At 42.4% G+C, this 20,501-nt stretch overlaps 1 protein-coding gene across 2 annotated transcripts in view; it reads left to right on the top strand.

The window, feature by feature from the left end:
* LOC109927053 (TEN1 subunit of CST complex) overlaps positions 1 to 20,501 on the top strand; it is a 42,248-nt gene that overhangs the window by 10,815 nt on the left and 10,932 nt on the right. Inside the window, exons 1-2 of one of the 2 annotated variants that reach the window (XM_020526948.2) lie at positions 16,040 to 16,189; positions 20,061 to 20,168. In XM_020526948.2, the coding sequence (XP_020382537.2) occupies positions 20,080 to 20,168 (89 nt within the window). In that variant the 5' untranslated portion in view covers positions 16,040 to 16,189; positions 20,061 to 20,079. Of the gene's footprint in view, positions 1 to 16,039; positions 16,190 to 20,060; positions 20,169 to 20,501 lie in introns of those variants that run through there. The other variant, XM_048615511.1, reaches the window with a different exon arrangement.

Genomic DNA, 20,501 nt, shown 5'->3' with positions numbered 1-20,501 from the left:
TAGGAATTGGCAAGGTGCCAATTAAGGGGGGACTTATTGTTTGATAATTGCTTTATTGACTTACCTAATTAACATTCAGTTTTCTGTCTTACTAAATATGCCAAACAAGCTTTTTTTTATTCAATCATTGGATGTGGGCATCGCTGGCTGTCTAGCATTTATTACCTGTCATTAGTTGCCCCTGAGAAGTTAGAACATTGAGAAAACGCAACATGGAAATCATTACAGGTACCTGGTGGATTCAGTTTGTCCATTACTCTCAGGATCTTTATGTTGGGCAGGAGGTAGCAGAGGCATTTGGAGAGGTGAGGACAGGAAAGATGACTCAGGAAAACTGGAGGTTTATAGAGGATATGAACAACAACATTAGAGGGCATGGCAGGCTCTGGGCAGCGTGGGGGAACGTGGTGGAGTTAGTGGCAGGGGTTCCCACTATGGCTTTTATAAGGGGATCATAGTGGTGCAAGGTAGACATCATGAAGGTATAATGTTGGGGCTTGTAAGCAGGGAGGACAGTTGTAAGCAAAATTCATTGTAGTCAGTTTCCAGTTGTGCAGCATAGACGGAAATGGGCTGGCAGGATAATGCAAGGTGAAAAGAAACATGAAGACTTGGGTAGTGGGGACATTACTTCTGACGACGTGGCGTCTGGTGCTGACTGTTCACCATGAACTGCATTCCCTGCATTTCACTGCCCATTTGCTCTGCATGCAGTGATGGTGTTAAGGGTCAGATACTGGTCAAAGGTGATTTGCACCATGGTGCTTGCAAATTGAACTTGGGATCTCAACGATGTTGAAGTTAGCAGCAATGATGCTACAAAAAGCCAACATTGGTTAAAGATGAACCATTATTTGTGCAACCACCAAGGGTCCTGTGTGACCTTCGCACCATCTCTTCTTCACTTGTTATGAGTGTGTAATGATGGTCTGTACTGAATACATTTAGATTTTGAACAGTTAATGTGGGTCTGGGTTAGACACTCTCTTCACAAATACATTTGGTAGTCACTCCGTCAGCGCAATCCCTTCACCAAGTTGCTGCACAGACTGAGTTTGAAGGTGGAGAGATGATGGAGACATGTCCATCTTTTTCATGGTGCAGTCAGTAGGTCTCACTGTGCGGTGAAGCGTGCTCATTTCTCATCTGCAGGGTATGTCAACAATGACTCTTCTGAAATCCAATAGCCTTTTTGGCATAAATAAAAACCAAAAGAACTGTGGATGCTATAAATCAGAAACCAAAAGAGAAGTTGCCGGAAAAGCTCAGCAGGTCTGGCAGCATCTATGAAGAGAAATCAGAGTTAGTGCTTTGGGTCTGGTGAGCCTTCCTCAGAACTGAGCTTTTCCAGCAACTTCTGTTTTTGCCTCTTTCGCATCTTCTGTTCTGAACATAGGTCATTTCCACTGAGATCACAATACTCTGCCACTGATGGGATGTTGGTTGCTGTGGTTTTCTGCCTAAAACAAAGGTGGATGCAGGGCCAATTAGAACCCCAGGAGAAGCAGCAGGGTGGAGCAGAGGATAAGGAGCACAGGGAGAGTTCATTGCCACAGGACGCCTCAGGATGTGTGGTGGTCGCAGGAGGCCCAGGGTTACTCAGCTTTTGACTCATTTCCTGGGAATTAGCAAGGTGCAGTGTCGATGCAAGCTCTGTAAGTGCTCTACTTCTGTGACAGAATTATGCTGGTTTATTGGAGTGGGACCAAAAGCTGCAGGTGTGAGAGGCTGTCCTCTCTAAGTGACGGTGAAGGTGACAACCATTTTGAACTTCTCCACATCTGGCTCCTTCAAGACAGCGAAGGGAGACCTGTGTGAGATCTGTTATGCACCCACAAAAATATCAGGAGAGTGATCAATGCCATCTCTGTAAGGTCTCACTGGTTCATTTCATTCCAGTAGGATTTGGGAATAGAGCTTGATTACCCCAGGTGCAGGGTGCCAATGTTTGCACCCACATGACATTAAGAACCATTTCACCACACTGCAGAATTCATCTACAGGACGCGATTCCAATCCATTAATGTTCAGATGAACTGTGTTCACTGTTAACACTTGCTGTAAGTGTGTGTCCAATACCCTGGCAGCTGCCACAAAGCCTAAATCCTGGAGCACTCTGCTGCATTTGAGAATCCAGGTGGACAAGAGCTACCCACTGTGACCATGGCTCATGAGGTTATTGAAGAACCTCCAGACTGGTGTTGATGCTGCACATGCCCCGACCAGGGCCATGGTGGAACACGGTACAGGGCTGTTGAAGATGCAGTTCCACTGCTTGGATTGATATGTGGCAGCCCTCCAGTATAGTCTGTACAGAGTGTGCCACATCAACATTGCATGGCATGCTCTGCTCAATTGGAGCATGCAATGAGGCAATATGCTAGATGCTGAGGAACTGGAGGAATGGCAGCAGGCTGCAAAAAGGAGGGAAAGGAGGAAGCTCCATTGTTCATGACAGACCTCAGCTGTGTCAGGCACTACAAGCCAGACAGAATCTCACTGACACCTGACTGCAATAGATGAGAGCTTGGTGCAGGATCCATGTGGACTGTAAAGTATGCATTGGTCATGATGTCGAAATCTGGTCTGCTTTGTGGGGCTAAACCTCTCCTTCTATTGGTTTTGTTTGCATGTACTTTTTCTGTCTGCAAATAAAACCTCATGTTTGGATTTACATAAGTACATAAGAACATAAGAACTAGGAGCAGGAGTAGGCCATCCGGTCCCTCAAGCCTGCCCCATCATTCAATAAGATCAAGGCTGATCTTTTTGAGATTCAGCTCCACTTACCCGCCCGCACACCATAACTCTTAATTCCTTTACTGTTCAAAAATTTATCTAGCCTTGCCTTAAACACATTCAGCAAGGTAGCTTCAATTCTTTGACAGATGTTTGTGATGTTTCCCTGCTGGACAATGATAAGATGGTAGTCTACAGGAGGCACTGGGGACATGGTAATGCTGACTTAGAGGATGTTCAGATGAAATGTAGCTACTGACGGGTAAAGTGAGAGGTGTGGTGGTTACATAACCAATAGGGTGAGAGAATGAGGTATGCGCAATGGATTATCAGCCATATGGGCTATGTGCTGTGGGCAGCATGACTACATGACTGAACTGCCACAATGTTGCAGTGAGGGGCAAAGCCGGATTGCCAACATTTCTCTAAGTGTACAGCAGGCTCCCAACGATGGCACGGACACAAGGGATACCAGTCTTTTGATGGATATTCACCAAGTGGCCAGTTGTTCTGGAAATGACATGTAATAAGATGGGACCAGAATTGTACATGAACGACATCATATGGCAGGATAGGTAGTTAGTGCGGCGAATTTGGTAAGATATGGCAAGAAAACTCACTCGGCCTGCCTCGTAGGGGAGTGGAACTAATTGATTTTCTCTGTTAAAGAACCAGCAGAGACACGATAGGCTGAATGACCTCCTTCTGTGCAGTTACTGTATATAATTTATATGTGCATGATAAAATAATAATTTTTTTCACCTTGGAATGTTTGATTAACTTAATAGACCTTCAAATAAAACCTGTAGAGGACAATCACTTAGGTCCCTGAAAGTTATACTCATAATTTTATTGTTGGTCAAGGTTTGGAGTTCAAAGCTGGCACATTATCCATGAATACTTAATTGTGAGTTTAACTTTATATTGATTGCAAAGGTGAGAGGAGGTGCTGTTTAACTGTATTTGCAAAGGTTAGAGGAGGTGTTGGGTGCTTGAGTCTCTTATGATATATGTTTAAAGACTTATAAGCATCTCCAGTCATTGACTTTATAATATTGTGTTCATGATAGTTCTTTTTAATGACAATTTATTCATATCACCAGTTTTATAGAAGCAGAATGTTTAAGAATTGAATTTTTGATGGAAAGTTGTTCTGTTCAGGGATGTGTAGATTAGGTGGGTTACGAGGGATGGGTCTGGATGGGATGCTCTGAGGGTCAGTGTGGACTTGTTGGGCCGAAGGGCCCGTTTCCACATTATAGGTATTCTATGATGATGATGATGATGATGATGAAGGACACAGCAACCTCTGGTAATCCAGCTAGAATATTTCACTTTAATGACACTTTGAGACTAAGTTCTGTTTATCAATGATTGAATAGTCTCATCTGATTCATCTGAAGAAACAGTTCTATTTTCATTCCAATTAAGGAAGCTGAATCCTGGAATTTTTTGGTGTGGTTGCTGTTGTAAAGTAGAAAATGCAACAAGCAATTTGTGCACAGCCAACAGCAATGTGATGATGTCTATTTATCTGTATTTTTAGGATGTTGTTTGAGAAATAAATATTGGTCAAGACACTAGAGAAAAACTCCCATGCTCTTCTTTGAAATTGTATTAGGGATTTACACCAACTTAAAGAGCAAATGTGACCTAAGTATCTGTAGTGATTGGAATGAGGTTGAACAGGTGGATCATCTTCTGGCTGACAGATATAAATAGGAGTCACAGGGATTCTCCTCACTCTAGGGTCTGGCTCCGAGCTAGCTTTTCAGACTCCATGGACTGTGCATGTGAGAATAAGGGGTGACTTGGTGACGGGATACTGGTCTCCATGGTGTTATTTCAGTATCAAACTGAAAAGTGGCACTTCTAATAATGCAGATCAAAGCAAATTGTTAAAATGGAGTTACATTGACTCGGTGCAGCAAAGAATAATGACACAACTTTCAGTTCACATGAGGGTTTGCCTGAAAATTGAGGAGTGCCAAGTTGGTGCTGTAATAAAATGGCCCACATCTGTTTTTCGTTCCAAAAGGCACTGTATCCAGTCTCCATGTCCACACATACATAAAAGTTTAGCTCAACTTGATGACAAAGGGAACAGCACTAAAGAACGTTGGGTATCATGTCCTCTGGGTAGCAATTAGTTACATAGGACTGGGAAAGAGCCATTCAGACCTTTGAACCTATACTGCCATTTAATTAGATGAGAGCTGATCTTTATAACATCAATACGCCTTTAACATAGAAATGCTAAAGGTGCTTCATGGGAGCATTATCAACTACAATTTGACACCAAGCTATGTATGGAGATGGACAACTGAGTAAAGTCTTGATCAAAGGGGTAGAAAACAAGGAATGTCTTAAAGGCGAAGATGTGTGATTTTGGAAGTGTATTCCAGAGCTGGTGGCCTAAGCAGCTAGCAATCAACAAATGGTGAAACAATTAAAATTAGGGATGTACAAGAGGTCAGCATTGGTGAAGTACCATCTTGGAGGGCATGATCAAGCTGGAAGGTTACAGAGCTAGGGAGGTTTATGAAAAGGAGGATTATTGACATGTTGTCAGATTGCAAACCAACATGCATCAGCAAACACAGAGATGAGGGAGAACAAGACTTGGTGCAGGTCTTGGATAAGATAGAAGATGAGAGGTCAATAAGAGACTGAAGGATAACAAAAACATTATTAATTTTCACCTTGGGTCTATGACCCTTCAGTGTCAGATATTATCAGATTCTTGACTTTGCTGTGACAATGCCTTGTTTTTTCTGTGTTTTTTTTGTACTATATTCAACTTACATCAGTGCTACTCTAAGATAAAGCTTTTACACATAATAACTTGCAATGCCTTCCTTCATTAATCTCAGCCTCTGCAAGAAGCTGTCCAATTTCACTCTACTCTGACTTGCTGTGAGCAATAAGCTCATGGTTCAGTAATTTTATCTTGACTGGATACTGGACTCGATAAATCATTTGCTCTCACAGAAATCCTCTAATTCGCACCAGGCGAAGATTACCAACCTCACCGTGGCTGATAAACACGCAGAAAGCCATTTAATGAAACTGAACAATTTCTGCAAAGCCGCAAAGCCTTTGTACAATAGACACTGTTGGTTTATCTCCATTGATTCACTTTCCTTTCTCTTGCTACCTCATGTCATGCAGTCTGCACTGCGTACTCCAGTAAAAAGAACAATAGTGTTGTAAAATCTGTTTCCACTTCAGATGACAGCCCACTTAGATTATCCTAATAATTACCATAAAAGTCTATGAGTGCACGGCAAAGATGAAAGGGTGTTAAGTCTAGGATATGATAGCAGAGACAGGTTAGTGGACTAGTAATACAGAGATATGCTGCAGAATGACATAGATTAGGACCTGAATATTAAACGGATCATATCTTTTAGGAAGGACAAGAAGCTCGGAAAACGTGGAGGGGTAACTCTGTAAATCAATGATGGTATTTGATACAATGGAGAGGGATGACTTAAGTTCAGGAAACCAGGATATAGAAGCATTTCGTATAGAGATAAGAAATTATAAGAGAATATATGCCATTTGTGTTAGTATGGAAAAACCACATGGTGGGATGTGGCCTAAAGAAGGAAGTAATTGGAGCCTGACATAAAAGTACTGCAATAATCATAAGAAATTTTAATTCACATATAAATTGGAAAAACTAGAGATGAACGTACAAATTTGTAGTAGAACTAGTCCATTTGGCCCCTCATGCCTGCTCGGCCATTCATTAAGATCATGAAATGTATGTTTGTGTTTCAAATTTCACATTCTCATTTAACCCTGATAATGTTTGATTGCCCTGCCTAACAAGTATCTAACTCTGCCTTAAAAGATATTCAGAATAGGGGAGGGGGAAGGGAGCTCAGAAATAAATAGAGAGGGGAAGTGGGGTGGGGGAAGATAGATGGGATGGTGATAGGTGAGTGCAGGTAGGGAGTGGTGGAGATTGGTCAGTGAGGTGGGTGGGGCGGATAGGTGGGAAAGAAGATGGACAGTTCAAAGTCAAGGAAGCAGGGATGAGAGGGAGGCTTGGACATGGGATGAGGCCGGGGTTGGGGAGATTTTAAAAGTGGTGAATTCCATATTTAGGCCATCGGGTTATAGGCTTCCAAGACAGATTATGAGGTGTTGCTCCTCCAGTTTGCGGGTAGTGTCATTGAGACATTGGAGGAGTCCTATGATGGACAGTCTACTGTATCCACTGGTCCCAATGTTGCCTCCTCTACATTGGTGAGACCAAGCGTAGAATCGGAGACCATTTTGTAGAGCATCTGCGCTCTATATGCGACAAATGCCAACATTTTCCAGTTGCCAACCATTTTAACTCCCCCTCCCACTCCCTGGATGGCATGTCCATCCTGGGCCTCATCCCATGTCCAAGCCTCCCTCTCATCCCCTCATGACCTGACCCAACCTGTCCATCTTCTCTCCCACCTATCCACTTCTCCCATCCCACTGACCAATCCCCACCACTGCCTGTTTGCACTCACCTATCACCATCCCATGTACCTTTCGTAGCCCCACCCCTCCTCTCTATTTATTTCCCAGCTCCCTTCCCCCTCCCCATTTCTGAAGAAGGGTCCTGATCTGAAACATCAACTTTCCTACTCCTCTGGTGCTGCCTGGCCTGCTGTGTTCCTCCAGCTCCACACTGTGTTGTCTCTGACTCCAGCATCTGCAGTTCTTGCTATATCTTTCAGTGACTCTACCTTTTCTTTATTCATTCATGGGATGTGGAAGTTGTTGTCTGAGCAAACATTTATTGCCCATCCCTAGTTGCCCTTGAGAAGTTGGTATTGAGCTATGGTCTTAAACTACTGCAGTCCATTTGGTGTATATACACACACTTAGAGAAGGAGTTCCAGGATTTTTACCCAGCTATGCTAATGGAATGCTGATATATTTCTCAGTCAGGATGCTGACTGGCTTGGAGAGGAGCTTGTAGGTGATTGTGTCCCCATGTATCTGTTATCCTTGTATTTCTAGATGCTAGGGGTTGTGGGTCTGGAAAGTGCTAAATAGGAGCCTTGGGGAATTTCTGCAGTGCGTCTTGTAGATGTTGCACACTGCTGCTAATGAGCGTTGCTGGTGAATGACTGAATGTTTGTGGATGTGGTACCAATTGAGTATGGGCTGTATTTTCCTGGATGGTACCAAGCTTCTGCAATATTGTTGAGCCACACTTATCCAGGTATGTGGGGAATATTCCATCACACTCCTAACTTGCCTTATACTTGGCAGTTGAGGAGTCAGGAGGTGAGTTACTTGGTGCAGTTTTCTGACCTGCTGTTGTAACCACAGCATTTATATGGCTAATCCAGTTTCTGGTCAATGTTAACTCCTAGAAAGTTGATAGTAGGGGATTCAGTCATGGTAATCCCATTGAATGTCAAAGGATGATGGCTAGATTCTCTCTTGTTAGAGATGGCCATTGCCTGGCACACATGTAATGGTAATATTACTTGCCACCTGTCACCCTAAACCTCGATTATTGGCACTGTCTTGCTGAATTGTGACATAAACCGCTTCAGCAGCGAAGTCATGAACGGTGCTGAACATCATACAAACACCAAGGAATATCACCGGTTCTGGCTTTGATGGAGCAAAGATAATTGACAAATCTTCTGAAGACTATCAGGCCCAGGACATTACCTTGAGAAACTGGGGCTTTTGTGGCACAGTTTTAGTCTCTCTACGTCTGAGCCAGGAGACCCAGATTCAAGTTCTACATGCCCTAGAAATGTGTTGGAACAGGTTGATTAAAATATCTACCCTGAGAAACTCATGGGATTCTTGTGGTGAAGTGGTAGTGCCCTGTTAAAGTCTCTCCTGTTCCAGAGTGTGTTATAGCATCTCTGAAGAGGTTGACTAGAAAATGTCTACCCTGAGGAACTCCTGCAGAGATATCCTACAGCTAAGATGATTGACTTTGAGCAACCACACTATCGTACTTTGTACTGCTTTTGACAACAATCAGTGGAGAATTTTCCCCTGATTCCAATTGACATTAGTTTTGCTGGGTCTCCTTGATACCACACTTGGTCAAATGCAGCCTTGATGTCAAGTGCAGTCACTTGTACCTCATCTCTGGAATTCAGCTCTTTTGTTCATGTCTAGTTCCAAGTTCAGGAACCGGGTGGCTCAGGAACTCAAACTGAGCATTAGAATCATAAATTTCCTACAGTGTGGAAGCAGGCCATTTAGCCCATCAAATCTACACTGACCCTCTGAAGAACAGCCTACCCAGACCAACCCCACCCCCCCCGCCCCCAGCCTCCCCCACCCTATCCCTGTAACCCTGCACTTCCCAGGGCTAATCAAACTAACCTGCACATCCCTGGACACTATGGTCAATTTAGCATGGCCCATCCATCTAACCTGCATATCTTTGGATTGTGGGAGGAAACTGGAGCACCCGGAGGAAACTCCTGCAGATATGGGGAGAATATGCAAAATCCATACAGACAGTCACCCAAAGTTGAAATCAAAAATGGGTCCCTGGTGCTGAGGCAGCAGTGCTAACCACTGAACTACCATGCTGCCCATTAGCGAACAGATTATTGCTAAATAAGTGCTGCTTAATGGCACTGTTGATGAGACCTTCCATCATTTTACTGATGAATGACAATAGGCTCTTGCGGTGGTAACTGATTGGGTTGGATTTGTCTTCATATTGCCATTAGACACCAGTGTTGTACTGGAAAAGCTTGGCTACAGCACAGCAAGTTCTGAGCACAAATCTTTTTGCACTGATGTGCGGTGTTGTTCTATCATTACTGGGTATGCTGAGTCTCGTGTATGACAGCATGGACAGGTTACTGAACTAGTATTTCACAGCCATCTTTCTGCAATTATATTCTTTTTTCCTTAAGTCTGATGCTGTCCTTAACTTCTTTGATGAACCAAAGATGTTGGATTCCTCCTTCAGAATTTTTCTTTACAATAAGAATATACTTATCCTGAGTATTCTGAAATATCTCCTTAAATAGCTGCCATTGCATTTCTGTTGTTCTATCTCCTGGCCTGGTATCACAATTTACCTCAGTTTCCACACTTACATAGTTGTCCTTATTTATAAAATACTAGTCTTAGACCCACTTTTGTTCCATTCCAAATGGAAATTAAAACATTGTATAGTCACTGCTGCCTAGAGGTGCCTTTTACTGTGAAGTCATTAATTAATTCTGCCTCCTTACACAACACCAAGTCTAAAATAAACAGCTCTCTGTTTGGTTCCAGACCTGCTGCTCAAAGATTTTATCAACTCTTCTTCCAAGCTACCATTGCTAATCCGATGGCAAAAGGTATCTTAGTTGAGGAGTTCGTAGAATGTTTTTGGGATAGTTTCTTAGAAAAGCACATTCTGGAACCAATCTTAGAGTAGGCTATATTACAAGAAACATTCCAAAAATAGCTGGCAAATCAGAAAATGGAAGACAGGAATTCATGAAAATTACCATCACCAGGGTAGTACTGAGGAAATTGTTGAACTTGTGGGCTGACAAGTTCACAGGTCCTCATGGACTTCATCCTAGGGATTTAAAAGAAGTAGCTTGTGAGATAGTTGATGTGTTGGTTTTAATTTTTCAAAAGTCTTAGAGTCAGGGAGGAATTCTATTAGATTGGAAAATAGCAAATATAACTTTTTTATTCTAAAGGAGGGAGATAGAAAGCAGGAAACAACAGACTCGTTAGCTTAACATAGGTAATAGGGAAAATGTTAGGAATTCAGAGAAGGATTACCAGACTAAAACTGGAATGGGACAGGTTGTGTTATGAGCAAGTTTTGCACAGACTAGGCTTGTATCTGCTGGAGTTTAGAAGAGTAGGAGGTGACTTAGTTGAAACATATAAGATCCTAAGAGGTCTTGACAGAGAAGATATGGAAAGGATGTTTCCTCTTATGGGAAAATCTATGACTAGGGGTCATTGATTTAAAAATAAGGGGTCACCACTTAAGACAGAGGTGAGAAAGAAAAAATTGAGGGTTGAATGTCTTTGGAACTCTCTTCCTCAAAAGGGGAAGAATCGGAGTACTTAAACATTGTAAAACAGTGATGGATAGATTCTTAATAAGCAAGGGAATGAAAGGTTATCATAGGTTAGGTGGGAGTGTGGAGTAATCCAATCAGCCATGATCTTGTTGAATTGCAGAGCAGGCTCAAGTGGCTGAGTGGCCTGCTCCTGCTTCATATTTGTATGTTTGTGTTCCAGAGATCTGATTAACAACCCAGGGAGTTCAAATGTACCAAGGTAATGTTATCATTTGAACTCAATTTTTTAAAACCTGGAAATAGGAAACTGGCATTAGCAAGTGATGAGGAAGATGGTGGATTGTTTCTTTAAATAAAGAAAACAAGTTCCTTAATCTCCAGCAGTTAAGAAAATTTGCCATGCTTAGCCAGTCTAGCTTATGAGTCTTATTTCACACTGATGTGGCAGAATCTATCAATACTAATCATGAGTAATAAATGCCTCGCCTACCAGAAAGACTCACATCCCTAGAATGAACACACAATTAAAAAAAGATTAGTCAGAAGGCAATATTAAGTGATTTCAGGTTCCAGAGAGGGAACATAATGAAAATCAAATTTTCCTCATCCACCACCCTGTGGTTGCATCTGTTCTATACAAGCCATAGATTTCTCATGCGCTTGTGTCTTCAAAGTAAAATTAGGAAACTAATAGGAACGTAGTCAGGTTAATGTGATGGGACTGTATCTACTGAGATAATAGGGAATAGCTGGATTAATGTAATTAAGGAAACTGTCTCTACCCAAATTAATGGTACTGGGTTGAATAGACCACAAAAGATTAACTAATAGGAAGAGTGGAATAGGGTTACTTCTGTTAGAATTAATGGACATGGACATCTCAGTGGGATGAATGGGAAAAAGGAATCTTTACTGGGATTAATGATACAATAGCTGGATTTGAAATGAGTTATGACAATGAAATAGCAACACTGGTGTCATGAGTTCAGAACTCACAAGGGCAAATTATGAACCAAAATTCATAAAAAATCTGATAATTTAGGGACTGGCACCAAAAAGTATTACTACAAAAATTTCTGGATTTTTGTAAAAATATAACTGCTTCATTAATATCATCAATTTAAAAGAACCTTCCATCTCTACCTGATTTGGTCTACATGTGACTGCAATCTCACATTAAGTACTCAGTTCACTCTTAATACTCTGGCACAACAAGGAATAGGAACTAAATAGTTCAACTCCCACCTTCAAGAAACAAACCTATCTAAAAAACAAAACTAATGGTGAATGGATGGCTCTGTGACATGTCCATTTTGACTCAGTGAAAGGACTCTCACCTCTAAATTAGTCTCAAGTCTGACTCCAGCAACTTGAGTGCATAATCTAGGCCTACACAGTGGGTGGCATGGTGGCTCAGTGGTTAGCACTGCTGCCTCATAGTGCCAGGAACCTGGGTTTGCTTCCAGCCTCGGTTGACTGTCTGTGTGGAGTTTGCATGTTCTCCCTCCATCTGATTGGGTTTCCACTGGGTGCTTCGGTTTCCTCCCACTGTCCAAAATGTGCAGTTAGGTGGATTGGCCATGCTAACTTGTCTGTAGTGTCCAGGGATGTGTAGGCTAGGTGAATTAGTCATGGTAAATACGGATTTTGGGTTGGGGGCTGAGTTTGGTTGGGATGCTCTTCGGGTGGTCAGTGCAGATCCGATAGGCTCTTTCCACAGTCTAGGGAATCTATACGTGCCAATGAAGTAATGGAAATTATTGAACTCTTGGAGATGCTGCACTTTCGAATGAGATATTGAAATGTAACTCGTTCGAATGGAATGCACTTGGTCAAATATCCATTATTCGACAACAACAAAAAAAAGTGATGATTTACCTCATTGTTTATCAGATCTCAATGAAAGAAAACTGGTCACTGCTTTTCCTACGTTACAACAGCCACTACACTTCTAAAGCACTTCTATGGTCACAAAGCACTTTGTGTCATCTTGAGATTGTGAAAGATGCTGTGTGAAAATGCAAGTCTTTCTTTTATTCCGAGACATAATTGGATAGAACCAATTGAACAAAATTAATAACTCCATCGATTAAAAACCAAAAGAACTGGGATGCTGTAAATCAGAAACGAAAACATAGTTGCTAGAAAAGCTCAGCAGGTCTGGCAGCATCTGCGAAGGAAAAAACAGAGTTAACGTTTCGGGTCCGGTGACCCTTCCTCAGAACCAGTTCTGAGGAAGGGTCACCGGGCCCAAAACGTTAACTGTTTTTTCCTTCACAGATGCTGCCAGACCTGCTGAGCTTTTCCAGTAACTCTGTTTTTGTTGTTGTAATAACTCCATGGGCTGTTTCTACTGAGTTAATGGGGCAGAGCTACGTGAATGACCATAATGAGGAAAAAAAATGGCTATCAAGATTATGAGCAAAATTCTGGTTTACTGGGTGAAAGTTGTGTACTGGTTCATTCTTTAGAACATTGGCATCATCAGCAAGGCTTGCATTTGTTGCCCATCCCTAATTACCTGAATATTTCTGGCCCATTTCAGAGGGCAGCTAAGAGTCAATCACATTTATGTGGATCTGGAACCATATGTAGGCCAGACTGGATAAGGATGTCAGATTTCCTTCCCTAATGGAAATTAGTGAACCAGCTGAATTTTTACAGTAGTCAACACATGGATTTATTAATTTATTGAATTCGGATTCCACCAGCTGCCGTGTAGTATTTGAACCTGTGCCCTAAGACCTTGAGCTCCTGAATACTACTCCAGTGACATGTCCACCATATAACCATCTCCCCCTATTGAATTTGATTTATTGTTGTCACATGTACCAATATACAGTGAAAAGTGTTGTTTTGTGTGCTATACAGGTAAATTGTACCATACAAAGCTCATTAGGGTAGCAGAACAGAGTGCAGAATACAGTGCAGATAAGGTGCAGAGATCAACATTAACATTTGAGAGGTCCGTTCAAAAGACTGATAACAGCAGGAAAGAATCCATTTGTACGTGCATTCAAACTTATATATCTTCTGCCTGACGGAGGAGCATGGAAGACAGTATAACTGGGGTGGCAGGGGTCTTTGAATATGTTAGTTGCTTTCCGAGGCAGCAGGAAGTATAGCTGGAATCAATGGATAGAAGGCTGGTTTACGTGATGGATTGGGTTGTGTTCATGACTCTCTGTAGCTTCTTGTGGTATTGGGAAGAGCTGTTGCCATACCATGCTGTGATGCATCCAGATTGGATGCTTTCTATTGAGCATCTATAAAAATGGTTAAGAGTCCTTGTGGACATGCCGAATTTCCTTAGCCTCCTGAAAAAGTAGAAACATTGCTATGCTTTCTTAACCGTCGTGTCGATGTGGGTGGACCAGGACAGATTGCTGGTGATCATTACTCCCAGGAACTTGACACTTTTGATGATCTCCACCTCAGCATGCCCTCCATTCTACTTCCTGAAGTCAATGACCAGCTCCTTTATTTTGCTGATGTTGGTGGAGAGACTGTTATCTTTAACCATGCCCCTAAGCACTTGATCTCTTTTATGTATTTTGTCGTGTCTTTGTTTGAGATCCTACAGCAGTGGTGTCATCAGCAAACTTGTAAATGGAGTTGGGTTGGAATCTGGCCACAGTTGTGAGTGTATAAGGAGTATAGTAGAGGTCTGAGTATGCAGCCTTGCAGAGCACTGGTGTTGACTATTATGGTGGAGGAGGTGTTGTCGCCCATTCTTACTGATTGTGGTCTATGGGTCAGGAAGTCAAGGATCCAGTTACAGAGGGAGGTGCCAAAACCTGGGTCTCAGATTTACAGATGAATTTGTTTGGAATTATGTAAAAAACTGTAGTCAACAAGTAAGAGCCTGATGTAGGTATCTTTGATATCCAGATGTTACTGGAACACGAGATACAGAAAATGTACATATGCATGTTGACAGATCTGTATTTTGAGTGTATATGTGGAGGGAACATTGGGAAAGACACTAACATGATGAATATGGAGAAAGACTAAAACTTGGAAACTGCCATCAAACCCATGCAGCCTTGGACATACATTCCCATTCCTTCATGGTTTTACGAATGAATAAATGATTTTGAGGTTGTTGACTCGCTTGCCGAGCTGGCTTGTTCTTGTTCAGACATTTCGTCACCACGTTAGGTGACATCATCAGTGAAGCCTCCGATGAAGCGATGTTATTCTACTCCGCTTCGAATTTATACTGTCTGGTCCGTATACGAAGTAGAATAACATTGCTTCATCGGAGGCTCCACTGATGATGTCACCTAGCATGATGACGAAAACAAGCCAGCTCAGCGAGCAAGTCAACAACCTCACCCACAACCCGAGCTACAGATCTTTGCCAAAACGTTAATGAATTATTTTATTGTCACATGTATTTTACAGTGAGAAAAAATGGTAAAATTCTAGGTCAATATACAAGAATTTCTAGCATGGGCTCCTTGGTGGTTCAAGGTGGTCACATTCAATCCTCACTGTGAGCAGGGATGCAGCTTTGATGGTACCATCAAAACTTATATAGTTCTTAAGGCTAAAGGGTCCAGAGGAGAAAGCTAGAATAAGGTACTGAATTGGATGATCATATTGAATGGCGGAGCAGGCTTGAAAGGCCGGATGGCCTACATTTACAGTACTCCTATTCTTTGCGTTTCTACCCTGGGACAAAATTAAAAGACTTGTAACGCTGACAATACGGTAGGCCTTCGTTGTTGATAGATCTTCACCTCTCCTCGACTGTCGCTCTGCAGTATCGGATGTGGATTTGCATCTTCTTTGGTGCCTTTTTTCACAACCTCAGTAAGTTCCGAATTGTGTGCTTTTCTTAAAAAAAAGGAAAATTACTGCAGACGCCAATCTGTGAACAGCAAGATCCCACAACAGTTTTGGCGAAGTTGATTGGCAGAAGTGGATATTTGCCCCGGGGCGTTTCGGAAAGTTCCACTCTCCTTGAAAATATATTGAGCCCAGAGACAGGGGTCTTGATTTAATGTCCCACCCGCCAAGGTTAGGAGTTAATTTTAGAAATCACTGTTGCCAACGCTGCTGTCACTTCAGGCGACTGTTTCACATAATATTGACAGAGATTACGGTCAAACCTGAAGGATTCTTCCCCAATCCTATCGAGTACACCCGGCTGTGTGTGATAACTATGAGTGAACGCTGTAAAGGAGATGTAGGCCACAATGACCCTGGTGACAGTTGTCATGGAAATGGTTGTCATGGTAACGGTCGCCCCGGTGACCCAGTCACCTGACCCGGTAGCGCACCGCCCCGTCCGTTTGAATCGAAACGGAAAAGGCGCGTGGGGCTTGATGCCCCCTCCCTCTCGCTGTCACTATCCGGCGGGAATGCTCGCAGCTCCAGGGGATTCCTCCAAACCTCCCACCCGGTTCTCTGAGTATTCAGCGGTGGGTGTATTTTTATTACAATCTTTCGAATGAGGACGGAGCTTGTGTTAAATAGGGCGGGGTCTGGGAGGGCGGAGCTAGGGTAGGGGGTGGGGTCTGGGATGGAGAGCGCTGTTTGGGCAGGGGCCGAGGGCAAGGGGCGGGGTCTGGAAGTTAGGGGCGTGTCGGTGTTGGGATTGGGAGGCGGAGTCTGGGGGTTAGGGGCGGGGCCAGTGTTGTAAGGGGCGAGGTCTTCATTTAGGGGCGGGATCTGGGAATGAGAGACGATGACTGGAATTAAGGGGCGTGGTCTGCGATGTAGGGGCTTGGTCTTGGTTGGCATTGAGAGGCGGTGCCTGGGAGTTAGGGGCGGGGTCTAGGAAGGAGGTGGAGTCTGAGGTAAATTGGAACAGAAACTCATTCCTTGAAATGAGTTCCCAAAATACTGGTGATGAACTCTGGTAGTCTCTGTGGAGAGAGCACTGGAGTTATTGTTTTAGATCTGTGAACCATTCTGATTTCTGAAGGGCTACAGTTCTCAGAAAGGGTCACTGGACAAGAGTGTGGACTCTGCTTTCCACCTACAGATGCTGCCAGACCTGCTGAGTTTCTCCCCCAGTTTTTGTTTGTGTTTCTGGTTTTCAGCATCTGCAGGTCTTTGTTTTCTTTTCTTTAGCATTCTTCAGTGCTCCTATTCTAGTGATGTTTGAGTATTGACCAGGACACAGTGGAGAATTCCATTTGCTGCCTTTCATGATAGTGCTGTGAGGTTTGAGAGGCATGCTCTGTCATGGTTTAAAATATGGAACCTCTGGAGATTGTGCCCTGATTCGAATGTTTAAGACATGGAGTGGAACTTGAAACCGCATCTTCTTACCCCCATCTGCAACACAGCTGACCAGTGATAATAAAATACGTGTAGGCAAAAGCAAAATACAGTGGATGCTGGAAATCTAGAGAAACTCAACAGCTCTGGCAGCATCTGTGGGAAGAGAAACAGAGTTAACAACGTTCCTGGTGAAAGGTCCCAACCCTAAACGTTGACTTTTCTGCTCCTCAGCTGCTGTCTGCCCTGCTGTGCTCCTCTAGTTCCACATTTTATCGACTCCGACTTCCAGCATCTGCGGTCCTTGCTATCTCCTAGTCGTTGAAAACCATACTGCAAAGCATCTTCCAAGGATGCCTACCTTGAAGAAGTTTCTCTTCTCCCTCCGAAGAGATCTCAGTGTGTCTATCTGCCCTGAAACTCTCTGACCACATACTCAAGCAAACCCGCTACTACAGCCATATCTCCTTCCTCAGTACCTGCCTACACAGCCGGCTTATCTTCCATGAACTCCAAACAACGTTCAGACCATTAGTCCTGATGAAGGGTCCCAAACTGAAATGTCGACTTTCCTGCTCCTCAGATGCTCTCTGACCTGCTGTGCTCCTCCAGCTCCACATTTTGTCAACACTATCTTCCAGAATCTGCAGTCCTTGCTATCTCCTTAACGTTTCAAGTCTGATATTTCTTTCCTTTGGAATGTCATTATAAATTTGGTATATTTTGTGACTGTTGCAGTCTAGGAGCAAGAATTTATCCTTGTATCCTTCTAGAAATCTGAGTCTTACCAGATGTTAATATTCAAGTTTTGGAGAACTGGGTTGAATGCTGACTCTTTGCTGGAACTAATCCTGTGACCTCTTTTCTCAGCCTTTACATCTCAACACTTCAAAGATGTAGTGATTCTGCTGCAATCATTCTCTGTGACATGGAATTCTACACTTTCTTAACCATCTGTGGAATGGTTTCCCTTAATCTCTCCCTTTTTGTTTTAAATTGACTCATTGTCCGTTAACTGTCCAACCAGAGGCTGTAATCTTTATCAACTATCAAATTCCTTCATTATTCTATATACTTTCATTTAATTTTTCTCAGTCTTTCTTAATATTTGAAATCTCTTCATCATAAATGCTGGTATCTAAATCATTCTGATGAATCTCTATTGTATCTCTCCATGCATTTAAATCTCTTTAATTGATAAGGACAGCTAAAACTGGAAACAGTCCTCTAATTATGACTGAAGAGTACTTGCCATGTACTGTGTACCCTATTCATAGCAAAAACAAATTAGTGGCTTTTTCGTTGCGTTATCTGCCAGCACTTTCAGGGAATGATGAATTTAACCATCTAGTTCTTTGTTCATCTGTACTCTTCACATTTGACCGTTGCTTTATTTTTCCTTGCAAAACATGTTGCCTCATGCTTCTTCATGTTCATTTGCATCTGTCTCTCTTCCAATTTCATTGATCTGTCAATGTCCTCATGAATTCTTGCATCTCTTGCTGTTTGCAAATCCCTCTTGTATTGTCAGCTAATTTTGCCAAGAATTTGCTCAAGTTATTTCTGCGAACCTAGAAGATAAGTGGACTCAGTCCTTACCCTCTAAGTGGGTAGGACATTTGAAATTTGTCCAAACTGGCAATAATTGTAAACCTTGCCCTTTGTTTCCTTTTGGCCTTCTGATGCGATATATATCACTGTATTGAAATGTTTCCAGGTGCTTCGCACAGGGAATTATTCTGGTCTATTATGCAGACAATTGCACCAGTCTTCCTATTTTGGCAGGAACATGGAAAAAAAACCTAAGAATTAATACAGTATGATTATTTTCTGCAAGCACTGTGTTTGCCTATTACGTACCCTATGATTGAACACTTGTGCACCCCTTTTCAGATTCACACAGGAAGAATAGGTTTAGACAAAGTCCCAGAATATATTTAGCATCTTCAGAACAGTAACCCAGCAACCCAGCAAGTAGGAAGAAGTAGATGAGGCCCTGAAGGGATTTGCGAAAAGGGAAAGGAATTTTAAATTTGTGCTTTGGTGGCCAGTGAAGGCCAATAAGCAGTGGATGATGTGAACAGGATGGGTGTTGAGCAACTTGAAGCTTCTTCCCATACCCCGGACTTAGGAATATTTGTTCATTGAAAGAAAACTCATCACCAGCTTTGTTTATCTGCAATGGATTCAGTGCCCAAATATTGTGCAAAAAACTATCTTCTTACATCCAGTTGTGCAAACACTCAAGAGAGTGAGTATTTTTAAGGTGTGTGAACAAACTGTAATTATTGGTATAAGTCTGTGGTCCACCCAGTAATTGGAGCAAAAAATGAACTTCAATAAAAATAAAGGTGAGGTAAAACATTTCTGGTGGGAAAAATAAGGAGCTCACATGCACCTTGAAAAGCAGATGTCTAAAAGAAAAAGAGGAAAGAAGTTGTGGGTATAGGTACAAAGATCACTAAAATTGCTAATGCTGAAAAAATATAAGATGGACACAAACAAATTCAAAAGAGAAATCTAGGGATTTGTCTTTACCCAGAGATTAGTAGGAATGTGGATCTCACTACCACAGGGAGAAGTTGAGGTTAATATCATAGGTGCTTTTTAGGAAAAGCTAAATAATCCAAGGGAAAAAGGAGAGAGAATATTTTATGGAGAGAATTGGAAGAGAGAGTGAAGGTTTGTGTGAAGCATGAATGCTAGCCATATGGCCTGTTCTTGCTCTGTTGATATATTGCAACAGCTTTTTTTTGCTATTTATTATGGCAGTATCTTCTTCTTGAACTGCATTTAAACTGTTTCCTTCTTGGAATTCCTGTCAGTGAACTTGAAAACATTACTGCATAGCAGCTGTTTGCTCCTCTGTGTAGAAAGGATTAATGCTAACACACATGCTGTCATCACGTGAACAGTAATAGCCAACTGGTGACTTGTACAAGATCTTTCAAAGCCGCTGATCTCTGTGTGTGGTGGCCTTGGCTGTTTGCATCTGGTATATAATCGATGGCCTAATTGCTGTTAAATAGTGGAACTAAAATTAATTTTGTTTTATTTTACTGCTAGGGACTGAGGACAGAGAGGAATGCTACCGCAGGCTGGAGAATTTCATTTTTTGTGGGAGATTTGTTCAGGTGGAGTGGAAGAAGGAAATGCAGTGAGAACATTTGGCAGGTATGCACCAGGCAGAGCTGACTTTCAGATTACTTTTGCCAAGATCAACACTTTTGGACTGTTTGTGTTATGTACCAATGATGCCAGAGAGCATTGGCTGTCTTGCAGCTACCTTTGTTTTTAGTCTATAAGATGTAGGAATAGGAATAGTCCATTTCATAGAATCATAGAATCGCTACACAGTGTGGAAGCAGGCCATTCAGCCCATTAAGTCCACATCACCTCTCCAAAGACCATCCAACCCAAACCCAGTCCTCCACCCTATCCCTGTAACCCTGCATTTCCCCCATGGCCAATCCACCTAATCTACACATCTTTGGACTGTGGGAGAAA

This window comes from Rhincodon typus, chromosome 32 (assembly GCF_021869965.1).
Source record: "Rhincodon typus isolate 14 chromosome 32, sRhiTyp1.1, whole genome shotgun sequence".
NCBI lineage: Eukaryota > Metazoa > Chordata > Chondrichthyes > Orectolobiformes > Rhincodontidae > Rhincodon > Rhincodon typus.
This window is presented reverse-complemented; position numbering and strand designations above follow the sequence as displayed.